Raw genomic sequence first — 16,881 nt, 5'->3', positions numbered from 1 at the left:
TTTTCTTCCTCCTCTAGGCCTTGGGTTTGTCTTCTGTAAAACGTGCCAGCAGCACCTCTCTTCGTGGGACTGCTGTGAGGACAAATGAACTGACGCACATGAAGCATTTAGCAAAGAGCCAGGTGCGTAGCTAGTGCCTCGTAAGCAGAAGCCTGTGTTGACAGCTTTTATTGGAAGAAAAAGCCCAGTACTTTCCGAGCACGCACAGGGGAGGGAGTCCAAGGTGAGGTCTGAGGCCGAAGGCTGGTAGCTCCCCAGAGGCACAATTTATTATGAACACAGAGACGCTAAACAAACACTTGCAGATAGGCTGCTGGCCAGCTGAGGGATTGTAGAGAAGAGGGGCAGGGGCAGGTCTTTAAAGAGCTCTTATCTTTTGCAGTGATGTGGTATAGAAGAAGCCTTAGGACCATGTGCCACTGAGTCTTCTTCATTGGATGAAGCTCAGGTGTCCCGGTTTGAGCACTTTTGTGACTTTAAAGGACTCCAAGAAAACACCACCAGGTTATTGTGTAAACACAGACATTGGCACATTCTTTGATGGGGAGACAAAAACAAACTGATGCCAAAGTCCAAGGCAGCTGGTTTGCAAGGTTTTGTAACTGATGCACAGCAGTTCCCAAATGAGTCCTTAGCCCGTCCCCAGCCCCCTGCGCGTCCTGGCCTCCTAGCCTTGGTCCTCTGGGAACCCTCTGGGTGTCTCCTTCCTCCTGCCAGGATAAATTGGGCCACTTTCCCTGGAGTCAGTCTAGGTGCTGCCCTGGCATACCCCCCTGTTCTCAGCCCATGGGCTTGGGTATTACAAAAACAGGTTTGCCTGCCAGGTCACATGCATCTGTTCTCACCAGAAATGAGAGCGGCAGGGGCCTGTCTGCCCTCTCAGCCAACCGGTACTTACTGAGCAATTACTGGGAGGTGGCACAGGCCAGGCCTCAGACGTGCAGGAGGATGCGGAACACTGGGGGCTGGTGGCTAAGATGTGGGCTCTGTTATGGTCCCTATTTCAAGCACAGCTGGTTATGAGGAGGAGGAGAAAGAATGACAATTTTCTTTCTTTCTTTCTTTCTTTTTTTATATTTATTTGGCTGCACTGGGTCTTAGTTGCAGCACACGGGATCTTTAGTTGTAGCATCTGGTTCCCTGACCAGGGATTGAACTCTGGGTCCCCTGCACTGGGAGTTCAGAGACTTAGCCACTGGACCACCAGGGAGGTCACGACAATTTTCTTCTCTCCAGTGGATCTTTCCCATCAGCATCAAACATACCAGGCTATCAGCCTTCTTAAGAAGCAATCCTCTCTTGACTTCCACCCCCCTCTCTGGCTATAGCTGTGTTTCTCTCTCCCCCCACCCTCAGAAGTGTTGCGTGTACTTGGGTTCTCCAATTTCTTTCATCCCATTCTCTCTTGATCCCACTTCAATCAGGTTCTCACACCCTTCTCTTCATTCAAATCTTGTCAAAGTCACTGGTGGCCTATGCTAAATCCAAGCCCTGGGAATAGCAAGTGCAAAGACTTTGTGGTGGGGAGGGAGCCAGGCATGGTCAAGTTGCAGGAAATAGACCAGTGTGGCTGACACTGAGCTAAGGAAGGGGACGTGAGCAGAAAAGGACACTGATTTCCAGCTGAAGTGACATGGAGATGCAGCATGGGTTCTGAGGAGGGAGGTTAAGTAACCAGTCCATGGTCACAAAGTGACTAAGTATGGATTTGAACTTGGCTCTTTCTGATGGCAGTGTCCCTGCTATACTGTCTGCATTAGCTGTGTGACTTTGGGTTGGTCACTCTGAACCTGAGTTTTCTCATCTGAAAAATGGGGAGAGTGATTCCTACCTTCTGGAGAGAATGAAATCCTCATGTTAGAAAGACTTGCAGGGTGCCAATATTTTAAAAAGATGGACCATGATAAGAGATTTTCTTTTCAAAGCTCAGCACTACCTGACACAGCGTGAGTGCCCAAAATATACCTTCCAACTGAAAGCAGAAAGAGCCCACATAGGGACTCAGAGAAGGTGCAGGGAGAAAGAGGGGGGCCATTCCCCATCCCTAGCCCTTCCTCCGCCTGGCTAGGTCTGACGGTGTGCATGTGCATGCGTGTGTATGTGTGTGTGTGTGTGTGTGTGAGTGCATGTGTGTGCTAAGTCGCTGTGGTCGTGTCCGACTCTTGGCGATCCCATGGACTGTAGCCTGCCAGGCTCCTCTGTCCATGGGGATTCTCCAGGCAAGAATATTGGAGTGGGTTGCCATGCCCTGCTCCAGGGGATCTTCCCAACCGAGGGATTGAACCCAAGTCCCCTACATCTCCTACATTGCAGGTAGATTCTTTACCACTGAGCCACCAAGGAAGCCCCAGGTCTGACCACGCAGGTACTTAACAAAGAACTGTTGGAAGAGTGGCTGGACGAACCCTGCCCTTGCCCCACTGTCCCGCGGCGGTGGTCAGCACAGGGTCAGGGATCAACCATGCCGCCCTTACCCGCCATTCCGCCCGCCAGCCACACAGCACAGGGGCTGGGGCCTGCGCAGGCCTCGGGCGTGATCCAGTCACTCAGGAACACGTAGGGGATGAAGTAGAGGCAGTAGCCTGGAACGTCCCGCAGCAGCATGGCGCTGGCTCCCCGGTACAGCCCCGCCAGGCCTTCTGTCCGCACGATGGTTGCAAAGCAGTGCACAGGCCCCTGGTAGGCTGGCTGTTCCCCAAGAGCTGCCACTCTGGGCTTCAAACTGAGGTTGGCTGCAAAGACAGGGCAAAAAGGTGGCAAGTGGCCCAAGGCAGGAGACTGGCCATTCTCTGGCACTGAGGCAGCCCAGCCCAGCCCATTGAGAGTTCCCACTCACATCACCAATTGATTTTTACCAAACCTTCTGACTGTCTTGGCAGCTCAAATGGGGATTCTGAAGCCCCAGTGTGGAGCCCCTGCCAGCATGTGCAGCCAGACTGGAAGCAGTCCCACCAGGTGATACAACACCTGTTGCCTTAGAATGTCTGCAGGTTCTCCGTCAACCATCACTATGACATTCTGAGCAGATGTGACTGCACGATGTCTCAGAACAAATATGCTGAGCAAGACCAAGCTCTGTCTTGAAGCAGAGGCTGGAAAATCCAACACACTGTGTGGGTATGTGTGTGTGTGTGTCTACTTGTGCATAGCATGCTAAAAATCATATGAGATTTAAAACTAAACTGTCCCTGCTCCAAATCCTGGCCCTGCTTACCAACTTTCTGACCTTGGTAGGCACCTTTTAAGTCTTTGTTTCTTTATCTTTGAAAAGAGGACAAGCCCACAATGAAAGTTGCTAAGAGAGTAGATCTTAAACATTCTCACCACATACCCACACAAAATGCTAACTATGTGAGGTGGTGGACGTGCAAACTGACCTTATCTTGATATCATTTCACTACACATATGTGCACCAAATCATCACACTGTGAACCCTAAACTTATACAAGGCTATATATCAACTGTTATCTCAATAAAGTTGGGAACCTGTATTTTTTTAAATAAAAAAGAGAACAGGCTGTTGCGAGTATAAACAAGGTAATATCTATAAAGAGCTCAACATGGTTCCAGGTACATTGTAGGGGTGCAATGGTCTCACTAGAGTATTACTAAGGCCAGATGACAAGCTGGAGGGCTGGACATGGTCTCTGACTCACTCCAGCCCTGGCCAGGCGGTGCCGTGAAACAACTGTAGGGCAGAACTATGCCATTGGCCTCTCAGAGTCCAGGGCACAGAGTGCTGTCTCCTTCTCTGACCACTGGGGTCTCTGCTGGCAGATCATTGGTCTTGATCTGGTTGTTACATCGGTAGCATCTTCTCAGGACAGCAAGTAGTGACTCTAATCCTTCTACCTGGCTTCTTTCATCTCCCTGTCTGATGCTCATCTACTCTGCTACAGACCCTTTGGCATAGCTTTGACTCATGGCCAGAGAGACCTCCCAGTCCCAGTGCAGATAAAGCAGATCATATTCTCAACTTTCCCTTCTTGGAGAACTAAGGTGATGTGACCAGGACAGAAACAGAATGAAGCTTGCTTGTGACCACATGCCCATTTTGTCACCTGGGTTCAATTCCCTGGAAGCACCAGCTCAGTTGGGTTTTTACAGCATGCTGGCTAAGAGAGAGATCACTTTCGTTACACAGGTGAACTTCCAAGCCCCCTAAATAGCCCCATCTGTATCAGATGAAGGTCAGGAAAGAATACTCAGCTTCATGATGCCACGGTCCAAACGGGAGATTTATGAGTTAAGTACAACCTGTCCTTTTCACTCATCCTGGATATAGACAAGGTCAAGGGGGAGGTTTCTATTTGCCTGGAAAGTTTGCTTTAACAAACTAATCCCATATTTTCTTTCCATGTTGGGGGAAGAGAAGGGTAATGGTCATGTGTGTTAGGCCAACCGCAGGAGACCGAGTCCCATTCTCTTTTATAATGGATCCCGCAGGGAGTGAGCAGGTGTGGCAGCCACATTTAGGGGCACTAGGTGCTCTGAGCTCAGGGCAAGGTCAGACACTGCAGTCTTTGAGAGCCCTCTGAGAGATCACTGAACACTCCTTTCTGTCCCAAAGCTACTAGGATACCACCAGGGTCATCCTGGGAAAATTTGGCATTAAACCAAATAGATGTAATTGTCCTGACATATAAACTTTGCCTGGGCCGTGCTTACCTGGAAGTACCACTGATTTGTCCCAAGAATCAAAGTTCTCATGAATCAACTATAAGTATGACGTAGAGTTCAAAAGTTACTTATTGAAGGAGAGCTCCTGTTAACATTCTGCTTGTTTGGAGGTACAGATGTTGGAAAAAAAAAAACAAAAAACAAAACACCTGTCCAACCTCCACTGGCTTTGTCAACAAAAATCCTGCCCTTTTTTTTCCCTTTTCAGGATAAGCAATAAGGAAATTCTCTCATATTCTCCTAGGGTTAAAACAAAAGCAATTTAGCGTTAATTGCTTGAAAATGATCCATTTACAACTATTATATCAATACAATTATAATGCTGACCGGGGACACTGACACGAGTCTGAACTGGCTGTCAGGGCCTTCTGGACACAAGGTGATACTGTGAAGCCCTCGGAACTCCTTGCAGCTCATTCCTGTCATTTGTAAGTATTTTTTTTATTTGGAAATAACTTCAAATTTGCAAAAAAAGTACCAACAAAAGGAGAAAATTTTACATAGAACACGTTTACCCCCACACCTATTTTTAACATTTTACCTTATTTGTTTTATGACTTGTGTGCCCTCTCCTTCCCTCCCTGCCCATACCCCTCCTCCACTTCTCACTCAAACATGTATCTGCAGTTAAACTGAACAGATGCCTTTGTCCCAATTCCTAAACTTTGCCTGGTTCAGCTCCAGGTGACAGTGACCCGACCTGGAGTCAAGGTTTTCCTCAATCGGTTGTGGGTACGATGTGACTTTCAGGAGTTACTGATAGAACAAGAGAGTCTGATAAAATCGGAAAAACATTTGGCCAAACCGAGAGCCAGCCTTGTCATCAAGACCCAACCCAGCACCAAATCTGTACTTTCATTCTTTTTCTCCCAAAATAAGCAATAAGGAAATTCTTTGGCTCATACATACAATATATAATTTTATTCTCTGAGCCCTTTCAGTGTGAGTTACATACAAAATAGCCCTTTACCCTTAAATACTTCAGTCTGTGTTTCCTAAGAGTCAGGATGCCATCCTACATGCTGTGGAACACGGACAGTCCTTGAATCTAATGTATTGCCTGTGCTCACGCTCTCAGGGATCTCACATTGATCTTTAGAGTTTTTCTCCCCCACCCCCACGACAGGATCCAGTCCATCAGGTAATATATTTCGTTGTCACATCTCTGTAGCTTCCTTTCATCTGGAGTATTTCCACAGCCTTGCTTTTTTTTTTTTTTTTTTATGATGACAATGACATTTTTTAAGAGTACACCGCCCCGCTTCTTGTTAACAGAACTTTCCTTATCTGAAGTTTGTTTGATGTGTTATTATATTGAGATGATGCATCCTCTGCTGGACTTCTTCTCCATTCTCCAGTCTCACCTCTTTTCCCATGAAGACCAATCAACCTCAAGATCCCCTTGTCTTCTCTGGCCTCCTCTACTTGTTCTGATTAGTTTGTTTTTTCAACTGAGGTGTAATTTATATCCCATAAAAGATGTAGCTTGTAAGTGCACAGTTGGTGAGTTTTGACCATGACATGCACCAGATCCCATATCCTACTGAGAAAAAGACGTCTTATGCTTGAAATAAGCCATTTTGGTCACTCAGGCAGAGCAAAAATCTGAAGTCTACCTAGCCTCTCCTGCTTTTCAAGGTAAAATGATTTTGTGATGCCAATGACGTGTCACCTGATGAAAAGCAAATCTCTTTCGGGTGACAGTTGTTACAGGCCCACCTACTTTAGTGGTAGTGGTATGGACAATTCATACTGGACCACAAGGCAGAAGACAGCAGGCATTCCGATCAGTTGCTCAAACCACAAGATGCTCCGTGGCTCAGCTGGGGAAGGTGTTGCCAGGGAGGCCTGGCAGCCAGACTCAGAAAAGTGCTGAATTGGAGCCTCTGGTAACTCTAACTCTGGACCAATTTTAGTTTGTGTAAAACAAATTTTGGCGACCCTTAAAAACTGACTTGGGAGGTTGCTGGCAAGCAGTTCTCAGAAATATACACAACCGATACATGTGAATTTGTATGTCTTTGTGCAAGGAACCCAAGGAAGGAGGTGGGTACTTTGCTCACACTGAACCTCCCCTCAGCCTGTTATTCAGGAGCCTCCAGGCCTTGGGCTTGGGGATGCACACATGCCTGTGAGGGGTTCACATTAGGTATATTTCCTTCTAGGGTGAAATGTATTTAGTTTCCCTCATGAGAACTTTTTGTCCTGAAGTAAGAATAAGATGATGAATCAAATTTTGATTATTTCTTATCCTGAATGCTTTGCTATTTGCTTTGCTATTGAGGCCATTTTTTACTGTCCTCTTTAAACTAAGAGCCTTTTACTATAATAGGTGCAGTAACACTCAAGATGTCTGTGGTTTTCTTTGTTTTCCTAAATTGATTTAGGATCAACTCAAGCCCACAAGACAGGCAGGATGTTCAAAGTCAGTAATATCAGCCCCCGCTCTGCTCCTCACCTTCACCTGAGAGCACAGGAAGCCTCCACAGTTCTAAAAAGACCCCTCCTCCGGGCTCCCCTGTGTTGTTCGGCCCAGTCCCCTTCTCACTCCTTGGACCACACGCTGGGCCATGTGGCTCACTGCTCAGCAGCAGCTTCGTTCCTTGGACCACACGCTGTGGCCATCTGGCCCCCCTGCTCAGCAGCAGCATCTGGCACCTGGCTTGCTGGCTCCTGCCTGGGCCAGAAGGCCCCTCTGATGGCAGGTGCCTCTTCAGAGAGCTCTGCAGGGGATGGGGTGTCCAGGTTTAGCCAGTCCTCACCGGTACCCACACAGTCATTCCCTGGGGGATCCTCCTACCTCAGAGAGGCTGCACTGGCCCAGATGCAGGCTGAGGTCCCTGTAGATCTGCCTCTGGTGCCCCTCTTCTGAGAACCCAGGGGCCTGCTGCAGCATCCCACGGTATCCTTCCCAGACACAAACACAAACATGTTTTAACTCTTTCCTTCCTTAGGCAACACTGTTCATTCAGTATCCTCAGTGGGTCACGGCCTTGGAGACGGGAGAGGCAGGGGAAGCGCAGTGAGTAGGCACGGATCCACCTGAAGTAAGGAGAGCCCAGGCCTCAGGACACAAAGGACTGACCGCTCCCTGGAAGGGACAGCACCACCAGACCTCCTCTGTCTGTCGGCAGGGGGCGGGCGGGCGGGGGGTGGTTGGAGGTGGACACAACATCATTTCTCAACACATCACTTTCTCCAGAAAATCCTTAGCAGGTCAGCCACGCACAGATGAGGCCCTGCTGGTCCCCAGTCAGCAATGTGCAGGCTCCCCAAGTGTTCTGTGCTCAGACACCCCTAGGCCAGCAGGCTCTCAAGTGCAACAGGGGAGCACGGGGTTACTTCAAGGGACCCACCAATCCATAAGCCTTGCAGACTGATAGAATTCCTCAAATATCTCACATACATGTCTGACCATTTTTCTCATATGTGTAGGTGCTATTGTGGGAACTCAATAAAAATTACTTAAATACACTGATAATCCACAGTAGTTTCTTATCATATGTGTTTTCTTAATCATAGACACAAAGTAAAGCCACTGTTCTATGGGTTGGATTCCATTTCGTATATTTAAAAGTACTCGTAGGGACTTTTCTGGTGGTCCAGTGGTTAAGAATCCACCTTCCAGAACTCGATTCCATCCCTGGTCGGGGAACTAAGACACAACATGCCTACGGGCAGCTAAGCCTGAGTTCCGCAACTACCTAGCCAGAGGGCTGAAACTAAGACCCAACATGGCCAAATAAAATAGATAATTTTTTTAAAAAAGGTACTCATAGAAAAAACCTCGGGCCTGGTGCACTGGGAAGACCCAGAGGAATCGGGTGGAGAGGGAGGTGGGAGGGGGGATCGAGATGGGGAATACATGTAACTCCATGGCTGATTCATGTCAATGTATGACAAAACCCACTGCAATGTTGTGAAGTAATTAGCCTCCAACTAATAAAAATAAATGAAAAAAAAGAAAAAACCAGGACCCCTAGTCCCTGCCAAGGCTGTATCCCCGTCATGGTCTGTTTTGGTTGCTTCTGTTTTTGGAGCAGGTGGAGCACATGGTTTTCCCCTAACTGGCTCAGTGAGTTTTCTGGTGGTAGGAACCACACACTGCGATGTGTCCCAGGCCCTGTGACCCTGTGCCTGACACTGTGGGCCTTATGTGCCTCAACACCCATTCAGAGAACACTTGAGCATCTGATCGGCAGCTCTAGCCGAGGAGCCTCCCAAAGCCTCACCTCCCATGTGGGGCGTACCTCCAAGGCCAGCCCTGTCTGGTCCTTGTGCCAGAGACCAAAAGACACTTCCCAATCATGGTATAAGCTTCCACACTGGTCTAAGATGCTGTGGAAGCATCCAGTACTGTGGATGGACATCCTCCAACAGACAGGCTGGGTATAACCTCTGTGGTTTGGATTTGAATAGGATGGGGGACCTTGGGTTCACCTCCCCAGGATATTACCAATGGGAAGTTCTGGCCTGGCTCCTATTTGTAGAGGGTATGGGCAGTTTTCTCATGATCTAAAGAGTCCATGATAGGCAGATGGTTTAGTAGAAAGAGCTCTGTGTTAGCAGTAGCTGGGGTTTGCTCTGCTGCCCAGTTGCTATTCTCTGTACAACCTAGCACAAAGGACTCCACCACACTAGGCTTCAGCCTCCTCATGATATACAAAAGGGGGCAACGAGAGGCCTCTCCATATCCTCATTGGGCTTTTGTGAAAATTAACTGAGAATGCACTTTGGCAAGTACAGTTTACCAAAATGTGTGTTGTACAAGTGTATTTTACTCGAGGCAAATAGTTATTGTTCTTGTCTTTATTAACTTGTCCTGATGTAATTTCAGATTCCAGAAGAGCCAGACCTGCCAATCTCGGGCAGCTATGCCCTGCTGTGACCTGCTAAGCCTCCTGTGGAAGACTGTGGCTACCCACACAGCACTGAGAGCTACCAACACTAGCGTCAAGTCTAGAAATCAAGACAATATTTGCCTTTGTCAATGGACTGAAAGAACAAATGGGTGTGTCCCTATTTACTGTATGTAACTTGTACAATACGTGAACTGTGAACTTAGAGATGTTCAAGCTAGTTTTAGAAAAGGCAGAGGAACCAGAGATCAAATTGCCAACATCTGCTGGATCATTGAAAAAGCAAGAGAGTTCCAGAAAAACATCTATTTCTGCTTTAATGACTATGCCAAAGCCTTTGACTGTGTGGATCACAATTGACTGGAAAATTCTTCAAGAGATGGGAATACCAGACCACCTGACCTGCCTCTTGAGAAACGTGTATGCAGGTCAGGAAGCAACAGTTAGAACTGGACATGGAACAACAGACTGGTTCCAAATAGGAAAAGGAGTACGTCAAGGCTATATATTGTCACCCTGCTTATTTAACTTATATGCAGAGTACCTCATGAGAAATGCTGGTCTGGAAGAAGCACAAGCTGGAATCAAGATTGCCGGGAGAAATATCAATAACCTCAGATATGCAGATGACACCACCCTATTGGCAGAAAGTGAAGAAGAACTAAAGAGCCTCTTGATGAAAGTGAAAGAAGAGAGTGAAAAAGTTGGTTTAAAACTCAACATTCAGAAAACTAAGATCATGACATCCAGTCCCATCACTTCATGGCAAATAGATGGGGAAACAGTGGAAACAGTGGCTGAGTTTATTTTTCTGGACTCCAAAATCACTGTAGATGTTGATTACAGCCATGAAATTAAAAGACACTTACTCCTTGGAAGGAAAGTTATGAGCAACCTAGACAGCATATTAAAAAGCACAGACATTACTTTGCCAACAAAGGTCCATCTAGTCAAGGCTATGGTTTTTCCAGTGGTCATGTATGGATGTGAGAGTTGGACTGTGAAGAAAGCTGAGCGCCAAAGAATTGATGCTTTTGAACTGTGGTGTTGGAGAAGACTCTTGAGAGTCCCTTGGACTGCAAGGAGATCCAACCAGTCCATCCTAAAGGAGATCAGTCCTGGGTGTTCATTGGAAGAACTGATGTTGAAGCTGAAACTCTAATACTTTGGCCACCTGATGTGAAGAGCTGACTCATTTGAAAAGACCCTGATGCAGGGAAAGATTGAGGGCGGGAAGAGAAGGGGCCGACAGAGGATGAGATGGTTGGATGGCATCGCTGACTCAATGGACATGGGTTTGGGTGGACTCTGGGAGCTGGTGATGGACAGGGAGGGCTGGCGTGCTGTGGTTCATGGAGTCGCAAAGAGTCGGACATGACTGAGCGACTGAACTGAATTGAACTGAACTTGTACAATGGTGTGTTATGTTGTGTACATCTTCATTAATTTTGGCAAGCTATGTAAGACCACAGCTTGAAAAAGAGTCAACTGTCCAGAACTCAAGGGTGCCTCTTGAACTGCATGGCTATATGCCTGGCCTCTTCACAAAACTCCTCCCTTCACTTTTGGGCTGCCATTGCTCCAGCCCTCACTTCTTATTGGCATACAGCCTACTTGAGAAGAAGACCCCAACTGTGGTTTCTGTGCCACTCGTCACATTCCAAGAATTCCTGCCTTCCCACAGGCTTCCTTCTTTAGAAACTGATGGAGAAACATCTATCTCTTTATAATGCTAACAGAGCTTAGCATTAATCATTCCTGTCCTGAACTGGGAAATTCTTCACAAGTATCAGATGGCTAACCTGCCTAGAGATAAAGATGCTTCTGAGCAGCCACACATCTTTATGGGAGCATTAAAACTATGTTGCCAAAGAGACAAACTGATGTAGTCAAGGTCTCTGAGGCACAGTTACTGCCCTTCCCAGTCAGACATTTCTGAAGATCCAGGGAAATCAGAGAAATGGTTTCACCCCATTTTGTCATCAGACAGCCTTCCAAACTCAAATGGGCTTTGCGTTCAGGTGAGTGGCTGATGATCATCCCTCAGTTGGCACTCCCCACTGTTACCATCCAACCCAGCCCTTGTCAACGTGTCCCCTCTTGGCATATCCAGATATTAGGACCCTCTCCTCCTCGAATCCTAGCTACACTCTGTCCCCTTCATTCCATCAGATTATATTAAATATGGTAGAGTCAGGCTCCCTCAACTTCCTTCCTCTTGCCTCAAAATTCTTTCTCAATTTTCTCTTTCCTTCTCCTCTCCCAATTTGGAAAAGAAAGTCTTTTTCTTTGCCTCCATCCACTGTCACCTTGGCTTTAGCAGCTCTCCCCTCTTCCCTCTCCTTCCCCACAATGGTGACACGAGTCTCTCAGGACTGTGTTTCCAGGGTGTGGAACGGCACAGTCTGGGGCAGAATAGCCCAGAGAGCACGGGTAAGTCCCTCAAGCCCAGCGTCCGTTTCCCCACCCATCAAATGGAGACTGACAGCGCGCATCTCACATAGAGTTGCTGTGGTGACTGAATCTCAGGGTGTGTGTTAGCACAGAACACGTGATCAGGCACGGCACTTGTTAACTACAGCTGTTAGCGTCAGTACAGCTCCTTCCCAAACATCTTTACGGCGTTTTCTCATTGCCAGTCCCCTCTTTGTTTTTGCAGCTCAACTTGGCCTTTGCATCTAGCGTCATGACTTCAGCTGTCACTTTTATGTCTGTCACATTCCTGTCTAGACCTCCTGCCCTAACATTGCAGCTGGAGTCGCCCCCTCTCCACCACCACCACAACAGGAACCAAGGCCAAGTCTTCACATTCTTACTTGAGACTGCCTCTCCAGCCGGGATCCAAACCATCAGCCGCAACAACGAGCATGCGTGCTGACCCGCTCCCACCAAGCTCTGTCTCACCGGCTTCATCTGCTGTTTCATCCCCTGTGTAGGTGGTACCACCTCCCTCATCACTACCCAACTTTGACATCCTGGGTCATTTTCGATACTTTCTTCTCTCCTTCTTAGCCTGTTGGTTCTGCATTATCGATGCCTCTTTCAGTTATCGCTCCCCTCTGTTCCCAAAGTCCATGGCCCTGAGACAGGTGTTCACAGCCTCTAGCCTGGTCTGTGGCAGCAGCCTCTTTACCTCTACCATTCCCACCCCTTCCATCCCTCTGAAGGTCAGGTTCATCACTTGCTGACACACAGCTTTGCTCAGGTCATGTTGGTGTCCAAGATACCCCACTGCCTGCAGAATAGCACAGAAACCCATACTCAGCTAATAATCCAAACTCCTCACACCTGACCCTGCATCTTCCACCCCTCCCCACTCATCCCCACACAGACCTGCCCTTCCTGCCCCTGACTCCTTCCCTCCATCGGTCCTCAGTCTGAAACACCTCCTTCCCCCCACGTCACCACCTCCAAATCCTAGCCAGTATTCAAGCACCCAGTTGATAGCCACTTCCTCTCTGGAGACTTCCTGGTGTGCAGAGCCAGATTCTGAGGTTCCAGAGTCTTCCACAGGCCTTTCTCTCTCCGGTGCACATTTGATTCCCCACCAGACAGGGCTCCATGAAGGCAGGGGCTGTGTGTGTCTGATACCTGATGTACCCACCCAGCCTGACTCACTGCAGAGGCTGGGAAAATGCTAGTGAATGGAAAAAATGGATTTAAACAGGTATAACACTCAGCCCTTTGCCTCCAGCTAGACCTGGTGGAATTACTGCAAGGGTCAGCACAGAGTTAATGCTGAGTCCTCCTCCAGTCCCCCAAACCCCGGCCTCCTGTGGTGTTAAGGGCTTTGTGATCTGCACATTAATTAGGTTCTTAATGAAAACACAGACCTCAAAGCTCCCAGATGGGGGAGGAGTGAGTGTCACTGGCCACTGGGCTCTAGGATGTGACTTGGCCCAGGCAGAAGAACTGCTGGCCCTGGACCTCAGCCCCAAATTCCAGCACGGTCCCAGCAGGGCGCCTAGTGCAGCTCATGCCCGTGGGAAGGGTAATGGTTATTTGAAAATGGCACCTTCACAGATACCTTACTGTCAAGGCCAGATCTGAATGAACTCAGGCCAAGTGATGGAGACCCCAGGAGAAAACCTCTGTGAAGTTGGGAGTTTTCAAGAGGCTAACTGCCATCCAGCAAGTGCTGGTAGGCAGTGCCAAATGGACATTCCCTTTAAACTTCAGCAAATGCTGTTATCATTTGGTAAAACCCCTCTATATAACAAATTTCACAACACGTACCAAGAATCCTAAAAATGACCATACTCTTTGACCTACTCATGAATCAAAGAGCCCACACATTTAGAGAAATGACTGTAAATGAAGGCAACTCTTTATGGACAAATTTGCTGATCACATCACTATTTTCAGAAGAGGAAAAACTGTAAACAGCCTAAATGTACGTTAGTAGGAAAACTTCTAAATAATAAGTTTAACTGTATCACTAACATTTATCTCATGTTTTCAATGTACAATAAATTGTGCTCAGATCTTCATGTGTTATGCATGATCCTATCCCACCCCAGTTATGAAGCAGCTACTCTTGTTATTCCTGTTTTGCAGATGAGTAAACTGAGGCTTGCACTTCCCAGGTGGCGCTAGTGGTAAAAAACAAACAAATAAAAAAAACTCATCTGCCAAGGCAGGAGACTTAAAGATGCTGGTTTAATCCCTGGATTGGGGCGATCTCCTGGAGTAGGAAGTGGCAACCCACTCCAATATTCATGTCTGGAGAGTCCCATGGACAGAGGAGCCTGGAGGGCTACAGTCCCTGGGGTTGCAAAGCGTTTGACACTCCTGAAGCGGCTTAGCACAGCACACAAACTGAGGCTTCTTGACAATCGGTGAAGAAAAGATTAGAAGCAGGTAGTCTAACCCCAGAAACTGAATTCCTACTATGCTATATCATCCTTCTCAAAATATGTGTGTGTTTTATGGACTACTGTACATCTGTTTTAAATATTATCCATCTATTTTCATTTTATAATGCTATTCTAGTAACATGGAAAATGTTCGTTACACTGTTGAGTTAACAACAGGATATGAAACTGTCTAGATAACATGAGTAAAACCTCTTAAAACATTTCATCTATGCTCACTGAAAAGGAAGAAGAAATACACTAATGTGTTAATGGTGGCTGTACTTGGTTGTATGGCTACTCTTTTCCTCCATATTCAGACAATCAGGATGAACTCAATGGCTTTATATCTGCACGTCTCCAACCAGATGAGCTGGGTTCTCACCTCAACATGGCCTGCATTCCACCTGACATCTGCCCTCAAACAAAGAAGCCAGAGGCCTCTGGCTCCTGCCTTTAGTATGGAGCCTGGTCTCTCACAGACCCTCATTGTCATCACCCAGGAAATGGACTGGTAATTCTGGGGTAAAGTCACAAGCCATGAGCAATCCCACAAGGCAGCCTAAATTGACCCTTCTCAGCACAGTTGTCAGGGAGAGTGGGCCTGACTCAGAGCAGAGACCACAAGTTGGCAGCTAACCACAGCCCACACTGTCAAGTCCACACAATGGTCTGGGCTGCATGGTGTTATGTTGATTTGCATTTTGATTTTGGTTTTGATTGAACTATCTGACAATTTCCAGTTAAAAGACCCTGGGAAAATCTAGCTTTCTGCCTTCTTTAAAAAAGCAAAAGATCCAGGCTGTGTGGCAACAGTCGGCTGGAGCAGAGTCGAAGCCACCCCCTTAGAGAGGATTTGGGCAACTTGCAACTATTCCCATCACTCCCCACTGCCTCCCAGGCACCAAGGCTGATAAGTGCTTGAATGGCTTGCATTTCTAACACCAGAGTGACATGGAAAGTATGTTTTGTTTTTCTATAAGAAGGGGAAAACTGAAGCATAGATTCGGAGGGCTGTGGGTGTTCAAAAAATGGAAAAGGGTACATTCTCCAGGTACCAGTGCTCACTGATGCTTCCTGCCTGGGCCCAGTGAGTCTACCCCTCTACCTTTGGCCTAGAGGGTTTCTGAGGAACAAGTGAAATAAAAACCACATCCTTCCTCTACTTCTGGAGGGATTCTGGGCAGAAAGAACTGCCTGGTGACCCACAACCTGCCTCCCCTGCTTTATCCCCAATAGTTGATCCTGCCCTGCACCCATAGTCACCAAAGCCCCCTCTCTAAAGCATCTGAGGGGACGAGGGCCGTGCAGAGAGGAGCTGCCCAAAGCCACAGAATTCAGACCCGTCCCTTGGAGCCCACGGGCTGCGCCCACTCCTTGAACAATGTCATTTTGGAGTCAAATTCCCACTTCCCTTCCCTCCCTCAAAGTTTGCAGCTGGTTTTGTACATGATGATTCTGTGCAAAGGCCAGATGTTACCAAAGTCGCTGCAGCCTCAGCTTCTACAAAACCCTGGGGGCAGTAGCAGAAACAGCATCAGTGGTCCTGAGTCAGCTGCCTGGGCCCTTGTCCCAGCTCCACCCCCAATTCAGGCAGGGACCTCGGGCAGGCAGTGGAATCTCCCTGTGCCTCTGTCTCCCCTTTGTAAATGTCCAGGAACTGGGTTTTTGTGAATATTAAACACACTGAGCTCTTCGCACAGTGCCTGCCACATGGCAAGCCTGAGGAAACACTGGCTCCCTGCCCCCACAGCCAGGAGTGTTCTGGCTTAGTCCAGATTGGAGGTTCCAGGGGCATAGCTGAGGGGGACCCTCCAGCCTTGGTTTCTACCTTCTGTCCATACACTCAGGTCAACTCCCTTGTGTTTGCACTGTCAGATAAGCCCCTGGGACCAGGTGCCAATGACTTCGAGCTTAGAAGGGCTGAGAAAAGTTTTTCTGTGTGCAGGGCCTCCCCTGGTCTCTTTTTAAGAGCCTTCCCTGAGTTCCCTAAAGGCTAGCTTCCTGGCACCCTGGAAAGGACAGAACAAGTGCATCTTCATTTTCTGTTGCTGCCTTAAGGGGTTTGCTTGAGAACCGGTTTCCTTCTGGTATCACAGATAAACTTACAACCTGGGCCATGGTCCCATCCATACAGGAGTAGGATGAGATGCCGGGGAAGAATAAGGAGAGCGCACGTCCCCGCATCCTCCCTGCTCAGAGGGCTCATCCAGTTAACAAGGGCTCCACAAGAGTCCTGACGTCCCAGATGGCAGTTCTAGGGAGTTCCGCCCCAGGCCCCCAGGGCCCAGGCGAGCAGGCACAGGTGGCCCTCAGTGTGGCCTTGACAGGTGCCCAGTCCTGACCTCCAGGCCCCCCTTTGACCCCTCCCACCACCTTCCCCAAAGCCCTTCCTGACACCCTGCCCAGTTGAGTGCCCCTCCCACTCCCCCCACCCTGTCTGGAGTGGCCCAATGCCTGTCTGCCCGTTTGCTGGATGGAGAGCTGCA

The 16,881-nt window shown here is 48.1% G+C and overlaps 1 protein-coding gene across 3 annotated transcripts in view; it reads right to left on the bottom strand.

Annotated features, from left to right (window-relative positions):
- Nucleotides 1-16,881, bottom strand: part of SLC25A48 (solute carrier family 25 member 48) — a 46,105-nt gene that overhangs the window by 16,151 nt on the left and 13,073 nt on the right. For all 3 annotated transcript variants that reach the window (XR_006342734.1, XM_043912833.1, XM_043912834.1), the window contains one exon: nucleotides 2,475-2,732. Coding sequence is in view for 2 of the 3 variants with exons in the window: in XM_043912833.1 (XP_043768768.1) it covers nucleotides 2,475-2,732 (258 nt within the window). In the remaining variant the exon portion in view is untranslated. The remainder of the gene's footprint in view (nucleotides 1-2,474; nucleotides 2,733-16,881) is intronic.

The sequence above is a fragment of the Cervus elaphus genome, chromosome 9, assembly GCF_910594005.1.
Source record: "Cervus elaphus chromosome 9, mCerEla1.1, whole genome shotgun sequence".
Classification (NCBI taxonomy): Eukaryota; Metazoa; Chordata; class Mammalia; order Artiodactyla; family Cervidae; genus Cervus; species Cervus elaphus.
Note: the sequence above shows the minus strand (reverse complement) of the source record. Positions and strands in the feature narration are given on the sequence as shown.